The 18,399-nt window shown below is 48.3% G+C and overlaps 1 protein-coding gene across 1 annotated transcript in view; it reads left to right on the top strand.

Annotated features, from left to right (window-relative positions):
• Positions 1-18,399, top strand: part of TPCN1 (two pore segment channel 1) — a 297,893-nt gene that overhangs the window by 204,131 nt on the left and 75,363 nt on the right. The window contains exons 17-19 of the mRNA XM_069214538.1: positions 4,896-4,949; positions 5,509-5,581; positions 9,187-9,294. Of these exons, the coding sequence (XP_069070639.1) occupies positions 4,896-4,949; positions 5,509-5,581; positions 9,187-9,294 (235 nt within the window). The remainder of the gene's footprint in view (positions 1-4,895; positions 4,950-5,508; positions 5,582-9,186; positions 9,295-18,399) is intronic.

Genomic DNA, 18,399 nt, shown 5'->3' with positions numbered 1-18,399 from the left:
ACCCAGCATTTCTGATGCAACTCCCCACCCCTGAGAGCTTGGTTGGCCGAGGCTCTACGTCCCAGAGAGCGTTCCCTTCCCCACCCCCAGACAGGGAATCCAAGAGACTGGACCAATTTTGGAAGATGTTTTCTTTCTCTAGCCTGTCATCGTGGTCCATGAACACCGCATGCGTTTTGGGCTATTACTCCCACACTCTGTTGGATACGGTTGCACAAGTGCTGCCACAGATCCCGGAGGAGGCTTGGGCCATACACTCTCAAACTGTTGCTGATGGGAGAGGTGCTGCAAAGTTCACGATCAGATGTGGATTTGACATGACCGACTCACTGGGTAGAGCAGCTGGGTTGACAGTGGCCTTTAGGCGCCATGCCTGGTTGAGGCCGGCTGACTTTTCGGGGGATGTCCAAGTCAATCTGTTGGACATGCCCTTTGATAGCACCCGTCTCTTTGGAGAGAAGGCAGACTACTTGTACGCCCGGGTGGCCCCTCTTCCCCCTCAATCTGCCTTTTGCCCCTTTTGTGGCTGCTGAAGGGGTGCCCAGCTACTTACGTTCCCCTCCAGCCACCATGCTGCCGAGCCTCTGCGTGGCCAGGGACGTGGGCTCCACTGTCCTCGTGGTTTAGGGAGCCAGCGGTCTGGCTAGTCTGACTCTTCCCCACCAGGGACCATTCAGAGGCAGGGTACGCCATCACCTGCTCCACTGGCAGTCCATCACATCAGACATGTGAGTTTTGCAGATAGTCCAGAGGGGCTACTCCATCCCCTTTGAGACTACCCCTCCATCTATGCCACCATTCTACGACCAACGTGGCACTTCTCTTTAAGGGCATTATGGCTTTCTTGACCAAGGGAGCCATAGAGAGGGTCCCTGTGCCAGAAATAGGCCGTGGTTGTTCCTGCTAATTTCTGGTGTCCAGAAAGGACAAGGGTCTTTGTCCTGTCCTAGACCTCTGGTCTCTTACTCAAGAAGTAGTAGTTCAAAATGCTTACTTTGGCTCAGGTTTTATCTGCCCAGGAGACTGGATGGTAGCGCTGGACTTGCAGGATGCCCACTTCCACCTTCCTGTCCTGCCTGCTCACAGAGGTTACTTGCCGTTCACGGTAGGCCACAAGCATTATCAGTTCACCATGCTCCCCTTTGGCCTTACCAGCACCCCTCAGGTGTTCACCAAGGTGATGTCGGTAGTCGCAGCTCATCTCCAAAGATTCAGTCTTCCTCTATCTCGACTGGCTGTTGAAGGTGGGCTTGGCCCAGACTGTCGTCTCCAGACTACAGTGGACCTTCTGCTTTTGCTGGGGTTCCCTATGAATGTACCAAAGTCACACATGACTCCCTCGTAGATGCTCCCTTTCATCAGCCCTGTTCTTTACACAGTGTAGTTTCGGGCTTATCCTCCCGAGTGACGAGTCCAGGATATTCAGGCTTTAATACCAATGTTTCAGCCTCTAGCCTGGATTTCGGTGAGAATGACTGAGGTTGCTGGGCCTCATAGCCTCCTGCATCCTATTGGTGACACATGCCATATGGCATATGTGGACTCTGCAGTGGGACCTGAAGTTCCAGTGGGCACAGCATCAGGGGAATCTCTCCGACTGGGTCCAGATCTCAGAAGGAACTGGACGAGGACTGCAGTGGTGGCTAACGAACCACGATTGGGTCAGAGTCATATCCCTCTCCATTCCCGAACCAGATCTGACAGTAGTGACAGATGCGTCACTCCTGGGATGGGGTGACCACCTGGGAGTGGTGGAGATCAGAGGCATCTGGTCTCCTACGAAGTCCAGACTCCACATCAACCTGTTGGAGCTCTGGGCGATCAAACTAGCATTGGAAGCATTTCTTCCCTCTCTCAAAGGGAAGGTAGTGCAGGTGTTCAGACAACACCACTACTATGTGGTACTGCAACAAGCAGGGCGGTGTGGGGTGGTTGATCCTTTGTCAAGAGACTCTGTGCCTCTGGATGTGGTTGGAACGGCAGGGCATATCCCTGGTGGTTCAACATCTGGCGGGCTCTCTGAACTTTGAAGGGGATGAACTCAGCTGATATTTCTTATTCTATCACGGATTCCATCTCCATTTGGAGGTGGCGCAAGGTCTGTTTCAGCAGTGGGGAGAGCCTTGGCTAGATCTGTTTCCCTCCGCAGAGAACGTGCAATGTTAGCAGTATTGCGTGTTGGAGTTTCAGAGGCGCCACTTGCTCAGCGATGCTTTTCATCTCAAGTGGAGTTTAGGCTTCATGTACGCAGTTCTGCCCAGAGTTCTCAAGAAGATCAAGAACAACCGGGTTCAAGTAATCCTGGTGACTCTGGACTGGGCACGAAGAGTCTGGTATCCAGAGCTATTGAGCCTAGCCATCGATCCTCTGATCAGACTGCCCCTTTGGGAGGATCTTCCGTCGCAGTAGCAGGGGAGGGTTTTCCACCCAAACCTGTCCAGTCTCCGCCTTCTTGCGTAGAGATTGAGCGGCGGCAGTTGACAGCTTTTGATCTTCCGGCCGAAGTCTATAACATTATTTTGGCAGCCATGCATCCCTCCACCAAAATGGTATATGTCTGCAGTTGGAAGAAATTTGTGGCATGGTGCACAGACAAGTCTGTTGACCCCCTCTCTGTCCCTCTCTCTGATGTCCTATTGCTTATACTTTTGTTGGCCCAGCAGGACTTTGCTTTGGGCACTCTCAAAGGTTATGTGTCTGCAGTCCATGCTTTCTTACTGCTGCCTGATCATCTGTCTGTGTTTAAATCTCCTATTGTACATAGTTTCCTTAAAGGCCTTACTCAGATGTTTCCTATATCCCCATTCATTATGCCCCAATGGGACTTGAATTTGGTTCTAACATTTCTGATGTGCATTCCTTTTGAGCCTCTCCACACTTGTCCACTCAGGAATCTCACTTTGAAAACCGGCTTCCTCATGGCTGCAGGAAGCTGGCCTGATGTGTGGTGGACACCGATGGTGTTGGCATCCTATACCAGGTTTAGGCAACCCCTTTTAGTGAATGAAAGCAGTGTCTAGGAAGCCAGGGCTTTCTAGAGGTAACTGTGGATGAGCTGCCAAGACTTATCTAGGAGACACGCAAAGCTTATACACTACCACAGTAAGCTATCCCAGATGAAAGGAACCACACAGTGTTAGAAAAATAAAGGTACTTTATTACAGCAACACTACACTACACTGCAGACACATTTTGCATGGGCTGACATGGGTGGCATTATACATGCTGCAGCCCATGGGGGAACCCTGGTGTCCCACTGCCCTGGGTACCTAAGTACCATATACTAGGGACCTATAAGGTGACACCAGTATGCTAATTGTGGAGTGCACATAAGTCCTAAGCAACCAAATTTGGAGGGAGAGCGTACAATCACTGGGGTCCTGGTTAGCAGGATCCCAGTGAAAACGGTCTAAGCACACTGATAGCAGGCAAAAGGTGGGAGTGACCATGCCAAAAAGAGGGTACTTTCCTACAGTGGCCATTACATTTGCCTGCAGGGCGAGTGAGCTGTAGGCATTGTTAAGAAGCTGCCCTACCTTTCCATCTATCCTGACAAAGTGGTGCCTCTCACTAGGGCCTCCTTTCTGCTGTTGAAGGTGGTCACGCCCTTCCATGTAGACCAATCCATCACCTTGCCTACTTTTATGCACCCCCACACCCTTCTAAGGTATAGGAGAGACTCCAACGCCTGGACCCAAAAAGGGCATTGGCGTTTTACCTTGATCATACCAAAGAGTTCTGGGTGGAAGATCTTTGTTGGATATGTGGGTGCAAAGAAACATTGGGCAGAGCAGAAAAGAACCATCTCCAGATGGGTCGTACTCTGCCTTTAAGTGTGCTATGCATTGCCTAAAAAGCAACCCCCTGAGGGCTTGCATGCTCACTCCACCAGAGCTAAAGCTGCAACCACTGCATTAGCACGCAGAATTCCAGTACTGGATATCTATCAGGAGGCAAGGTGAGCATCTTTGCACATGTTTACCAAACACTACTGCCTGGACAGTAGGGTCTGTAGGGAATGGGCACTTAGCCCATTCGGTCCTGCAGGACTTTCAGGTGTGATCTTCGTTCGCAGACCCACCTCCGGGGATGGTACTGCTTGGGTATCTATTCCAAGGTAAGGAATCTACAACTAGATGTCTCTATCAGATGGACAAGTTACTTACTTTTGGTAACGCCTTATCTGGTAGAGATGATATCTATTTGCAGATACCTTACCCATCCAGCCATTCTCGCCGCTCTGCAAACTGATTTCTAGGGGCAGGAACTTCCCTTTTCAGGGATCTAGTTGTGACACACCAGTGGTCTGTGTTCTTCATTGCTCAGCGCTTCTGGCATGGAAAGTTGTGAAAGGAAACTAATGTCAGTGTGCCGAGGTGGTGCCTATATAGGACCTGCGTCATCATATCCAGCGTGAACAACGCCAACAATGGACACGGAGCTGACCAATCCCACCTAACGGCACACGAGGTGCTGCTCAAGAAAAATCTCCAGATCCAGTCTGAAGCCTGGGGGGAATTCTAGGGTAAGGAACCAGATAAGAAACCAGATAAGATGTTACCAAAGGTAAGTAACTTGTCTGTCTGTATCTTTGAATTCCTCCATTAAATGTACCTAGAAAAGCCCACATTGTAACTAGCTGTGGAATACAGGGTTTATTGTGTTGGTGTAATCTATCCTTCTTCCTGCCTTGGATGCAAAATGATTCAGGCAACAAAATATCAGTCTTTAGGGTCTGTAAAAAAAGAGTGGAATTGGGAGTTACTGGAGCATACTGGACTTGCATGCAACCACTTTATTGTTCTTACTGCAGTTGCTGTCTCATCAAGTCTTAAACTGTCATTAATTGTCGTAAAGCATATTATCACTGATGCGCGTTTCCTCTTGTCTTCCAGGTGGGAATTTCTTCCCACAAAATGTCCCTTGGAGTTATGTTGTGTTCCTTACAAGTAAGTCTCATGGTGTACAGTATTGTGCTTGGTTTCTTGAAACTGAGTTCACCAGGCAGATAAACACAACTCATCCCATTTGTGTGTATATGTACTCTGCGCAAGGTATGTGTTTTTTGGGTCGGAGCTTGAGGGATGACTGTAATAGCTTGTTGACTAAAACCTTTTGTACTGTAACCTCCTCAGCCAACTGAAAGACACCTCTTTGTCTAAGCTCCACAGAACCCACTCTTCTCAGACCCTCCTCCATCATGTCCTCACTCTTCTTACCCTCGGCCTGTTCTCTTTCTTCCTTCACAACAACTTGCAGAGCCCACTTCCCCTCATCCTTTGACAGATCCTCTCTCCTATCATCCTCTTAGCCTCTTTGTCCTGGGATTTCAATCCCTCTTTATCCATTTTGACAAAGCCCGCTCTCTTATTGCATGCAGACAGATTCCTGTTTCCTCTCAGCTTTTGATGCATCCCGCTCTTCTCTGCCTTCTACACAGGTTTTTATCCATTTGCTCTCTAGGGTAGGTCTTTTGATTCATGCAGTTTGTTTGCCTTCTTTTCCTAGTCTATGGTGTGGAATTGCTGCTGAAGGTCACCGGCTTAGGACCTCTTGAATATTTCACCTCTGGTTGGAACCTGTGAGTATGTGAAGTGCATTTGAGAAGCATACAGCAGGTGTGCGTGAGGTACTGGAAGCAGTAGATGTAGTAAGGGAAAGGAACATTACGCGATCAGATGTGCAGCACATGGAGTGTGACTGGTTGGGGATGGGGGCTAGAATGATGACAGCAGGCAGCTTTAAAGTGCTGTGAATGCAGTTGAAAAAAGAATGGAGGAGTACAGAGGATCAGTAGTACAGAGCAGGATTGAGCAGTGGAAATGCTGCGGATGAGGGAGAAAAAGAAAAAATATCAATGCGATGTTCCTGTGATAGAAAATACAGGGAGAGATTGAGACTTTGAGTAGGAATAGGGACAGATTGAGAAAGGTGGCAAAGGAAATGGTAGGAAAAGCAGAGCTACACAGGATGTGAAGGACAAAGTAGGGCAAGAAAGAAGAAAGCTTCGCTTAGGAAAAAATATAAATTCAGTAAAAGCCATTGGGGTGCCCATAAAATGAGTGGAGAGCAACTAAGAGGAGGAAGAACAGAAATCTATAGAGAGAAAACAGACGTTGGAGGTCTTAAAGAGAGTAAGCAGAGCTGTATATGGGACAGAGGAAGTGGAACAGGATGTCAGAACCTGGGAATAGGAATACTGTAGGAGGCAATTGGGGCTTGAGAAGATGCAACAAGAGTGCACATTAGGTAAAATGGTGTTGGGGGACGAGGGAGAGGGTGGTAAGGTAGCAGCAGATGGCAAAAGAGTAAAGTCATCAGAGAAACTACAGTTTGAGAATGTCAGATATAAAGTAGCAAGATGAAGGGGAATTTTGAAGGTAACAATGCAATGATTGTAGGAAGCTGTCCTGGTGTGTGGTGCGTACATATGGTATTATCACCTTATAACAGGTCCAGGTATTCCTTATTAGTGAAGTGTAGGCAGTGTCTAGAAGCCAGGCTCTCTGGAGATATCTGTGGATGAGCAAGCAAGGCTTATCTAGGAGACATGCAAAGCTCATAAAATACCACTGTAGTCACACAGCACTTACACACATGAAAGAAACACACAGTGTTACAAAAATAAAGCTACTTTATTTTAGTGAGACAAATACTAAAATACTAGATAGGCAACTCTCCAATAGGAAGTGAAATCGGTAGAGGGGAACTGGAGGAACTAGGAAACCTCTAAGGTAAGTACCAGAGTGCCCCCCAGCAACCAAGAGGAAAGAGGTAAGTTACTGGTTCTATCCAAACCAACACACAGGACTTCAGAGAAGGATATTGCTAGACCCAGACAAGACTGCAAGAAACCCTTGATGGATCCTGGTAGTGGAAGACCTGGAAAAGAAGGGGACCAAGTCTAGTTCCATTTGGAGTGTCCGGTGGTGGCAGGAGCCACTACCCACCTGTCTGTGCATGCAGGAGTTGGGTCAGTGGTTAGAAGAAGACAGCAGTGCAGAACTGGAGCAGATGAAGAGTTACTGGGTGATGCAGTCGACGTCCCACCCCGGATGAAGGATTGCAGTCAGTCTGTGGTGTGGAAAAACCACCAACATTCCTTGGCAAAGGCAAATGTCGCAGTTGAAGGAAAAGTGGAGCTGCCGGGGACCAGCAAGGTCCAAGGGGGACTCAACCCACGGGGAGAGTCTCAGGCAACCCTCAGCAGTGCAGAGAGTCCAAGGAAGGAGCCCCCACAGAAGACCGACAGACGAAGAGCCCAGGAGTCGCAGAGAGGCCCATGTAGCACACCAGAGGAGAGGTCCCACGTCGCAAGAGAAGTAGACAGAGGGCTATGCGTCGCAGAGAAGTGTGCTAAGGGCTGGGCTACATGAAGCCTGAAGATCCCTTGGAGGGGATGCCAACAAGCCTTGGTATCTGCAAGAGATGCAGGGCACGGGGAGGGGTACTGTCCTGCATGGGAATTCAAAGGCTTACCTCCACCAAAGTTGGACAGCTTGCAGAGAGGACCAAGGGGACCACTATAGACCACCACCCCTGATGCAGGATCCATGCAGTTCAGGATGGGAGGAGATCCACTCATCCGGTTGTCGTTGCAGTTGGTGCCTGCGGATGCAGGGAAGTGACTCCTTCACTCTGAGGGAGATTCCTTCTGGCTTCTTGTGGAATTGAAGACTGGCCGCCCTCCGAGGAAGCGCAGCTGGGGAAATGTTACAGTTGCTGGAAAGAGCCAGAGAAACAATGTTGTAGGGCGAGGTGGTTGCTGTTGCTGCAGATTGTAGGTTCCTGTGGAGTCCAGTTGCGGTTCCAGTGGCCAGAAGTGAAAGTAAAGAATGCAGAGGAGTCCTGCTGGAGTCTTGCCCATTTAATCTGAGGACCAACCCAAGATGATGACCCTAAATAGCCCTGGAAGGAGGATTGGTCACCTAGCCATGTGGCCACCTATCAGGAAGGGGCTGTGACATCACCTACCTAACCTGGCCACTCAGATGCTCCCAGAGGCCTCTGCCCACCTTGGATTCAAGATGGCAGAATCAAGGGACCCTCTGGAAGAGCTCCGGGCACGGCCCCTGAGATGGTGATTGACAGGGGAGTAATCACTCCCCTTTCCCTTGTCCAGTTTCACACCAGAGCAGGGATTGGAGGTCCCTGAACCGGTGCAGACTGGTTTATGCAAGGAGGGCACCAAATGTGCCCTTCAAAGCACACCAGTGGCTTGGAGAGGCTACCCCTCCCAAGCCATGTAACACCTGTTTCCAACGGGAGAAGGTGTTGCCTCCCTCTCCCAAAGGTAATCCTTTGTTCTACCTTCCTGGGCTTGAGCAGCAGGAGGGCAGAAAACCGTCTGAGAGGTGGCAGCAGCCTGGGCTGCCCGGAAAACCCCAGAAAGCTGGTAGGAGCAGTGCTGGGAGTCCTTTAAGGAGCCCCCAGAGTGCATGGAATCATACAACCGATACTGGAAACAGTATTGGGGTATAATTCTGACATGTTTGATACAAAACATGCCCAGGTTCGGAGTTACCATTATGTAGCTGGACATAAGTAGTGACCTACGTCAAGTACACGTATAAAATGTTGGCCCCTCACTCATAAAGTCCAGTGAAATGGAGCTCGAGTTCATTACGGCAACTCTGCTCATGGGAGGGTCTATCATAGGGGTGACTTATAGTGAGCTGGTGTAGTGACCTGAAGTGAAAGGGTGCATGCATATTTTCACGCAGACTGCAATGGCAGGCCTGTATACACATTTTGCCCTGGGTATCTGAGTACCATATACTAGGGACTTGTATGAGGGCACCAGTGTGCCAAATGTGGGGTGTGTGAAGTCCCAGTAATCAAATTTAGAAGGAGAGAGCACAGCCACCTATCTCTGTGTTGTCAGGAGAGACCTTCCCTCAACGATACACTGTCACTGTAGCACCTCAGCTTTCTACACAGATGCATATAGTGCTGCCCCTTGACAATTAACAGACACACTGTAAATAGGGTGATGTAGCTGCCCATGAAGAGTATAGACAGCTAGAATTTCTCCTGGACAATCGAGGGGGTAGTTATAGTGACTGAGGGGGTTGCCCCTGGACAATCTATAGATTGCATGTATAGACTGCTGCACCTACCTTTTGCAGTTAATTCAGATTGTATGAATCTATATGCCTTTTGGTGATGCTTTCTTTTCTTTTTCAGGTTTGATTTCTTAGTTACTGTCTTTGCCTTTTTTGGCCTTATGGCCCTGGCCTTCAACATGGAGCCATTCTACTTCATCGTGGTCCTGAGACCTCTGCAGCTGCTTAGGTGAGCCAGGGAAGCTGACTGTGGGAGAGAGATAGATTCAGGTCAAAGAGTTTAGGTGCATTATTGAGATTGAAGAGCTTTATGGATCAAATCTGTTTGTTTGTTTTGAACGTATAAACATACAAAATACAGTACATCGCAGGACAATAGATGAAATGCATCACAGCAGCAAAAGCTCCAGATCTACAGACAGGAGTCCCTCCAGTAAATCCTAAACCTTGCCCAAAGGGGCCTCGCCGCCAGCCTCCTCTTTGCGATCCAGTGAGCAGGCAGGGAACGCCCAATAGACTTTAAGACTGCGAGTCCCGCATATGAGAAACCAAACAAACATATAAATAAAAACACACCAACAATGCTTCCCCTCCAGAGTCCATGTCATCCTCCTGTCTCTCCACTCCTCTACCCCTCCCCCCAGCCCATTCCCAGCCCTCCCAAATATCTCTCCACAAAGCACTCTGACCAAAACTCAAGTCAGCCTCAGAACTCTCAAGTAAGCCGGACATGTCAACTCTGTAAATTCTGCGGATAGGATCTGAAGGAATGGCTTCCATATTACACCCAAGTCTCCCACCCGGTTCTGGGAGACCAGGGTGAGTTTCTCCATGGTGAGAATAAACCACAGCTTCTGAAGCCACAAGACACGATTGAAGAGCTTTAGAGAGAGATGCAAAGAACAATTGAATGAGACACAGGTCAGATAGCATGGGAGGAAGATCATGGTGAGACAGCATGGAAGGGAGATCTAACTGAGAAAGATTAATGTCAGAGATAAGCATATGGGAGGGAGAGCAAAGACCAGAATCTTAGATGGGAGTTCAGGGTTTGAGAATGTAGGAGGCAGATCAAAGGGGGGAAGGAGTCTAAGAGCAGAGTTTGTAAGAGGGAGAACCGGGGTGGAACTGCAGGGTGGAGAGTGGGTCAGTGATAGTCTCAATGCAAATTGGCCCAGGCAATATAATAAAATTCTAAATCGGGAGCCTCGAGGCAGTCATGTCCAAACGGAAATCCCAGCGTAATCCAGTTAATTCTGGGTTGTTTGCCTGAACATACAGGCTTAATAACAATTTGTTGTAAGTTTTGCAAGAATGCACAGGTCAAGGCAATTGGTATGTTTAATAGTAAATAAAGCTGCTCGGGCAAGACTACTATTTTTATGGTAACAGTTCTACCAGCGAGCGACAATGGGAGCCTAGTCCATATGTTTATATTGTCTGATCTGGTCTTATCTACAGGCACTTCATAATTACTACTAATGATGACTGTAGGGTCTCTGTGCACCCCTGTTCTTATGTAGCGGACTGGGTCGAGTGTCCATTTTAAAGGACGTTTTGGAGGACATTGCCGAGTGAATTCAGTCAGTGGAAAGATGAAGGATTGTGTCCAATTTATCTCCAGGCCCTATAGGCTGTAAAAATAATTGGCATACATACCATGCGACCAACATCATGTTGTGTTGGAATGCGATAAGGTGTCTTTAAAATAAAAAATACATAATTTTTTTAGCACGCAGAAGCGTTTCATCTTGGATTACATCACTGCGTTGAGAATTATTTACTAAACGTGAGTGCTTTTAAGCATGCTCTGACAAACATTACTGCCCCGCCCTCATGACAAAGCTTTTAGTGAACTAAGAGGGAAGTCAATTTTCATTTGTACCATGTATGTTTAGATTCGTATTGCAGATGAAGAAACATTATAGGCTCTTAAATCAAACCCAGGTAGGTTTTTATGTCGTACACATCATGAACATATGCATATGAATGTGCTATGATATACACAATAACGAACAGAAAGAGGTTTGGTAAAAATATGGTATTTGCACAGCATCTCATAACCTGGTTGAGCAGTGAAGCCGGAATTGATCCTCGATTTTCCAGGTTCACACTGTGCGGTTTAGCCCGTAGATGGGTATCTCGTTCTGACATAAAAGGTTGGCACTTTCTTTGCCTTTAATTCTCGGATGGTAGGAGTAGATCGCAGGATCCACATTTTATTTTTGGTAGTTCCACATAGCACAAACCTCGCCCAAGGACATACAAGAGCTTCACAACAGACAGGGTCAGACTGGGACAGATATTAGCCCAGTGTACCAAAATAAAAGTGGTCCCCATTAGCGAATCAGATGGTTAAAAGAAGTGACCTACATTTACAAATCAGAGCAATTTCGAACTTGTAATCACAAGCTGTCTAATTGTTTAGCAAGGTATGGGATGCTTCCTTCAGCAAGCACAAAAGCAAGCAATGTTTGTGACGATATCAGGGAAATCAACAGTACAAACTGGCCCACTAGACCATAAATCAGGCCCATAACCGGTCAAACAGGCTTTGGCAATGTCAATAGGTCTGGCTTTATGGTTCAAATCGTTTGTTAGCAAATGTCTTAATGCATGTCATTTCTACTGCACACCCAAAGGAGGCAATCTGGCACCCCAGAATATTGCCTAATATGTGTAACATTGAACAATCCCCACCTCCACCCCGAGTAATACTCATAACAACCTTTCATAAGATAGAACACATGATCATTTGATTTAATTCCCTTAAGCATCCCCTATATTATGTGTTGGGGCAGTGATATCTGTTAGCCACAAGAGCCTTAGGTACTTGGGCCAAGTCAATTCTTAAAAATCCTTAGAGAGGAGATCCAGGTATGGACGCCAGAGTTCTCGGAAGGAATCTCCCTGTCCAGGGAGTGCTTCTCCATACCCAACACATGCCACATTGGTTGAGCCATCCCAGGTGAGTAGGGAGTGCACCAGAGCCCCAGTGAGCAACAATGTTTTGGATGGCTGCTCCCAATGCCAAGCTGATCTGCCCATTCTGTTGAGATTTGAGCAGGTAAATAAGGGCACTCAGGAGTCCCAGAATGACATAGGTGGGAAACCGAGGCAGCTGTATGTCTAGGTGAGCGTCTATCGTTCAGGACCCCCTCCCAGTATTGTGCAAATTAAGGGCATTCCCAGAGCAAATGTACCAATGTCTCAGGAGATAAGTACAGCCTCCAACAATCTGTGATGCAAGTGGGGGTTGCCCCTGTGCAGGCCCACCGGGGTAAGGTACCAGTACATAGCAATTTCTGTTGCTGTCTGTATACTGGCCATGTTCGTTCGGTGTTGTGCCTTGTTATGTCTCATCCCACTCTTTGGTCATGAACGACCTTCCCAGCTCTGTTTCCTAACATTTCTGCCCTGGTGTCTTGGGCGGTGTGGGAGTGCTTTGCAAAATGGCGTACGATTCAATGATGAGACCTTTATCAGTAGTTTTTGCCACAAGCTATTAAAAAAAGAAAACGCGAGTGGTCTTTGTGCTCCTTCGTGCATTGTTGGTTGCAACATCCAGTGCGAGACCTGCAAGTATTGTATTTTCTCCATCTCCAGGAGTGCGTAGTCCGGTAGTTACTCAAATGAGAGTGGGCCTTCTACTTCAAAGAAGTGTCTGGTGGAGCGACACCTGCCACTTAGCCATTAACTAGATGCAGTCTAGTCCAGGTGTAAAGGCTACGTTGCAGACTGTCTGGGTCAGCGGGGAGGGAAACATGGAGAGAACTTTCTGCTTTGCACGCCTGTCCCAGACTTTTAGTACTGTGCTTGTGACCTGTGAAGAGTAAAAGCCTCAGGGTCTCTGTGGATGAGTCAGGAACAGAATCTTCGAAAGGGAGGTACCCACGATTGCTAAATTAATAAATATCCACCGCTTTTCTGACTCCTCCCTAGACCACTCCCCTCTGTAGCGAACTTGGGTGGCTTGATAGTATTGTTGGAGGTTTGGGATTCCCAGTCCTCCTTGCGAAGGAGACCAATAGCTCACTGCCCGGCTCAGCCATGACTGTTTCCCTGCCCACAGCAAAGCGGTGAAATTTGCTCTGTAGAGATTGAAGTATGCCTGCAGGAGGTGTGACTAGGAGGACTTTGAAGAGGAATAGGAATCTCAGGAGTACCGCCAACTTCATTGCGGCTATCCGGCTTAACCAGGAAAGTGGATATAGCTTCCACTGTGCCAAGTCACGTTTGATGTGCTGGAGGAGTGTTTGATAATTGAGGGACGACTTTTCACATATAGTTGGGGTGAGTTGTATTCCCAAATATGGGACAGAAATGGGCTACCATTGTATCAGATAGCAGCGCGCAAGTAACGTCATCTTCTCTGAGGGGGCCGAAAGGTTAAGGGCTTGAGACTTCTAGATATTAATCCGAAAGCCTGCAGCATTGCCAAAGGCCCCTGTCTCGTCTATAATGGTTTAGATAACCTCCTGTGAATTGTCCAGGGCAACAGTAATATAGTCAGCATAAAGGGGAAAGAGTATGCATTTCCCTGCCGAGAGTCATGATCCTAATACTTGGATTGCCCAAACCAGTTAGACGAAGAGCTCCATATAGAGGATGTAGGAAAATGCAACTGTTTGCATGGTCACCCCGCCCCCCACCTTTTGCCTAGGGTTGATGCCAGCTTTGATTGGAAGTGTGCTGGGACCCTGCTAACCAGGCCCCAGCACCAGTGTTCTTTCCCTAAAACTGTACCTTTGTTTCCACAATTGCCAGAGCCCTTGCACACAGTTAAGTTCCTTGTAAAATGTACCCCTGGTACCAAGGGCCCTGTGTACCTTTCATTTAATATACTTACTTGCTAAATTAATCCTGTGGTTCTAAAAATAAACTAAATAATATTTTTCTATATAAAAATCTATTGGCCTGGAGTTAAGTAATTAAGTGTATGTTTTCACTTATTGTTTGGGTGTGTACAACAAATGCTTAACACTACCCTCTGATAAGCCTAACTGCTCGACCACTCTACCACAAATAGAGCATTAGTATTATCTTTTATTGCCTCTGTCAAGCCTCTTGGGGAACCCCTGGGCTCTGTGGACACTATATCTCATTTTGATATAGTATATACAGGGCCAGCTTCCTACAGAGGGCAAATAGCAGAGGCGAAAGGGGGCACCCCTGCCTTGTCCTCAATCGATACGAAATGAAGACGAGATCTGTATATTGTCCTGTACTTTCGCTCTGGGCTGACTATAGTTGCTGAGGATCAAAGATGAGAATCTAGGGCCGAAGCCAAAGTGGGTAAGTGCAGCCTTCAAATATGGCCCGTGCCCCCGGTCAACCTCTTTCTCCACATCTATGGCCAGCAGCATAATTTCCCATTTGGAACGCTTTGCTTTATCGAGCAGATGTAGGATTCACTTTGTATTATTACTACATTGCCTTTGTGGGACAAAGCCCACTTGGTCTGAGTCAGTCAGGCCCGGAATGCGTGGATTCCGCTGGGGGTCGCCAGTATGCCAATGAGTAGTTTAATTTTGACGTTCAGGAGAGATATTGGCCTGTAAGACCCACATTGTTGGGGACCTTTTCCAGGTTTGGGAAGAACGACTATTTACACCTCTGACATAGAAGGTGGGACCAAGCTGAGTCCAGTTATCGCATTAAAGAGGTGGATCAGAATGGGCATGTAGGAAGGTGGCAGTATTATGTGGTATGACTGGGAAGTCTTACCATGTAATAATAGCACAATACCTAGATGTGAAACTTGGGTTCACACCATTAATTCTTAGCTCAATCCTGGTAGTGTGGCAAGAGCAGTCAGGCTACTTAGAGGAACATGTTGTAGGAAGTTGGCTCTGTATGTGCTATTTCAAAGTAAGGAATAGCATGCACAGAGTCCAAGGGTTCCCCTTAGAGGTAAAATAGTGGTAAAAAGAGATAATACTAATGCTCTATTTTGTGGTAGTGTGGTCGAGCAGTAGGCTTATCCAAGGAGTAGTGTTAAGCATTTGTTGTACATACACATAGACAATAAATGAGGTACACACACTCAGAGACAAATCCAGCCAATAGGTTTTTGTATAGAAAAATATCTTTTCTTAGTTTATTTTAAGAACCACAGGTTCAAATTTTACATGTAATATCTCATTCGAAAGGTATTGCAGGTAAGTACTTTAGGAACTTCAAATCATCAAAATTGCATGTATACTTTTCAAGTTATTCATAAATAGCTGTTTTAAAAGTGGACACTGCAATTTTCACAGTTCCTAGGGGAGGTAAGTTTTGGTTAGTTTTACCAGGTAAGTAAGACACTTACAGGGTTCAGTTCTTGGTCCAAGGTAGCCCACCGTTGGGGGTTCAGAGCAACCCCAAAGTCACCACACCAGCAGCTCAGGGCCGGTCAGGTGCAGAGTTCAAAGTGGTGCCCAAAACACATAGGCTAGAATGGAGAGAAGGGGGTGCCCCGGTTCCGGTCTGCTTGCAGGTAAGTACCCGCGTCTTCGGAGGGCAGACCAGGGGGGTTTTGTAGGGCACCGGGGGGGACACAAGTCCACACAGAAATTTCACCCTCAGCGGCGTGGGGGCGGCCGGGTGCAGTGTAGAAACAAGCGTCGGGTTCGCAATGTTAGTCTATGAGAGATCTCGGGATCTCTTCAGCGCTGTAGGCAGGCAAGGGGGGGGTTCCTCGGGGAAACCTCCACTTGGGCAAGGGAGAGGGACTCCTGGGGGTCACTTCTCCAGTGAAAGTCCGGTCCTTCAGGTCCCGGGGGCTGCGGGTGCAGGGTCTCTCCCAGGCGTCGGGACTTTGGATTCAAAGAGTCGCGGTCAGGGGAAGCCTCGGGATTCCCTCTGCAGGCGGCGCTGTGGGGGCTCAGGGGGGACAGGTTTTGGTACTCACAGTATCAGAGTAGTCCTGGGGTCCCTCCTGAGGTGTCGGGTCTCCACCAGCCGAGTCGGGGTCGCCGGGTGCAGTGTTGCAAGTCTCACGCTTCTTGCGGGGAGCTTGCAGGGTTCTTTAAAGCTGCTGGAAACAAAGTTGCAGCCTTTCTTGGAGCAGGTCGGCTGTCCTCGGGAGTTTCTTGTCTTTTCGAAGCAGGGGCAGTCCTCAGAGGATGTCGAGGTCGCTGGTCCCTTCGGAAGGCGTCGCTGGAGCAGGATCTTTGGAAGGCAGGAGACAGGCCGGTGAGTTTCTGGAGCCAAGGCAGTTGTCGTCTTCTGGTCTTCCGCTGCAGGGGTTTTCAGCTGGGCCGTCCTTCTTCTTGTAGTTGCAGGAATCTACTTTTCTAGGGTTCAGGGTAGCCCTTAAATACTAAATTTAAGGGCGTGTTTAGGTCTGGGGGGTTAGTAGCCAATGGCTACTAGCCCTGAGGGTGGGTACACCCTCTTTGTGCCTCCTCCCAAGGGGAGGGGGTCACAATCCTAACCCTATTGGGGGAATCCTCCATCTGCAAGATGGAGGATTTCTAAAAGTTAGTCACTTCAGCTCAGGACACCTTAGGGGCTGTCCTGACTGGTCAGTGACTCCTCCTTGTTTTTCTCATTATCTTCTCCGGCCTTGCCGCCAAAAGTGGGGCCTGGCCGGAGGGGGCGGGCAACTCCACTAGCTGGAGTGTCCTGCTGGGTTGGCACAAAGGAGGTGAGCCTTTGAGGCTCACCGCCAGGTGTGACAATTCCTGCCTGGGGGAGGTGTTAGCATCTCCACCCAGTGCAGGCTTTGTTACTGGCCTCAGAGTGACAAAGGCACTCTCCCCATGGGGCCAGCAACATGTCTCGGTTTGTGGCAGGCTGCTAAAACTAGTCAGCCTACACAGATAGTCGGTTAAGTTTCAGGGGGCACCTCTAAGGTGCCCTCTGTGGTGTATTTTACAATAAAATGTACACTGGCATCAGTGTGCATTTATTGTGCTGAGAAGTTTGATACCAAACTTCCCTGTTTTCAGTGTAGCCATTATGGTGCTGTGGAGTTCGTGTTTGACAAACTCCCAGACCATATACTCTTATGGCTACCCTGCACTTACAATGTCTAAGGTTTTGTTTAGACACTGTAGGGGTACCATGCTCATGCACTGGTACCCTCACCTATGGTATAGTGCACCCTGCCTTAGGGCTGTAAGGCCTGCTAGAGGGGTGTCTTACCTATACTGCATAGGCAGTGAGAGGCTGGCATGGCACCCTGAGGGGAGTGCCATGTCGACTTACTCGTTTTGTCCTCACTAGCACACACAAGCTGGCAAGCAGTGTGTCTGTGCTGAGTGAGAGGTCTCCAGGGTGGCATAAGACATGCTGCAGCCCTTAGAGACCTTCCTTGGCATCAGGGCCCTTGGTACTAGAAGTACCAGTTACAAGGGACTTATCTGGATACCAGGGTCTGCCAATTGTGGATACAAAAGTACAGGTTAGGGAAAGAACACTGGTGCTGGGGCCTGGTTAGCAGGCCTCAGCACACTTTCAATTGTAAACATAGCATCAGCAAAGGCAAAAAGTCAGGGGGCAACCATGCCAAGGAGGCATTTCCTTACACAACCCCCCCCCAAACGAAAGAGGATGAGACTAACCTTTCCCAAGAGAGTCTTCATTTTCTAAGTGGAAGAACCTGGAAAGGCCATCTGCATTGGCATGGGCAGTCCCAGGTCTGTGTTCCACTATAAAGTCCATTCCCTGTAGGGAGATGGACCACCTCAACAGTTTAGGATTTTCACCTTTCATTTGCATCAGCCATTTGAGAGGTCTGTGGTCAGTTTGAACTAGGAAGTGAGTCCCAAAGAGGTATGGTCTCAGCTTCTTCAGGGACCAAACCACAGCAAAGGCCTCCCTCTCAATGGCACTCCAACGCTGCTCCCTGGGGAGTAACCTCCTGCTAATGAAAGCAACAGGCTGGTCAAGGCCATCATCATTTGTTTGGGACAAAACTGCCCCTATCCCATGTTCAGAGGCATCAGTCTGCACAATGAACTGCTTAGAATAATCTGGAGCTTTGAGAACTGGTGCTGAGCACATTGCCTGTTTCAGGGTGTCAAAGGCCTGTTGGCATTCCACAGTCCAGTTCACTTTCTTGGGCATTTTCTTGGAGGTGAGTTCAGTGAGGGCTGTCACAATGGATCCATATCCCTTCACAAACCTCCTGTAATACCCAGTCAAGCCAAGGAATGCCCTGACTTGAGTCTGGGTTTTTGGAGCTACCCAGTCCAGAATAGTCTGGATCTTGGGTTGGAGTGGCTGAACTTGGCCTCCACCTACAAGGTGGCCCAAGTAAACCACTGTTCCCTGCCCTATCTGGCATTTGGATGCCTTGATAGAGAGGCCTGCAGATTGCAGAGCCTTCAAAACCTTCTTCAGG

Source organism: Pleurodeles waltl, chromosome 11 (assembly GCF_031143425.1).
Source record: "Pleurodeles waltl isolate 20211129_DDA chromosome 11, aPleWal1.hap1.20221129, whole genome shotgun sequence".
Lineage (NCBI taxonomy): Eukaryota > Metazoa > Chordata > Amphibia > Caudata > Salamandridae > Pleurodeles > Pleurodeles waltl.
Note: the sequence above shows the minus strand (reverse complement) of the source record. Positions and strands in the feature narration are given on the sequence as shown.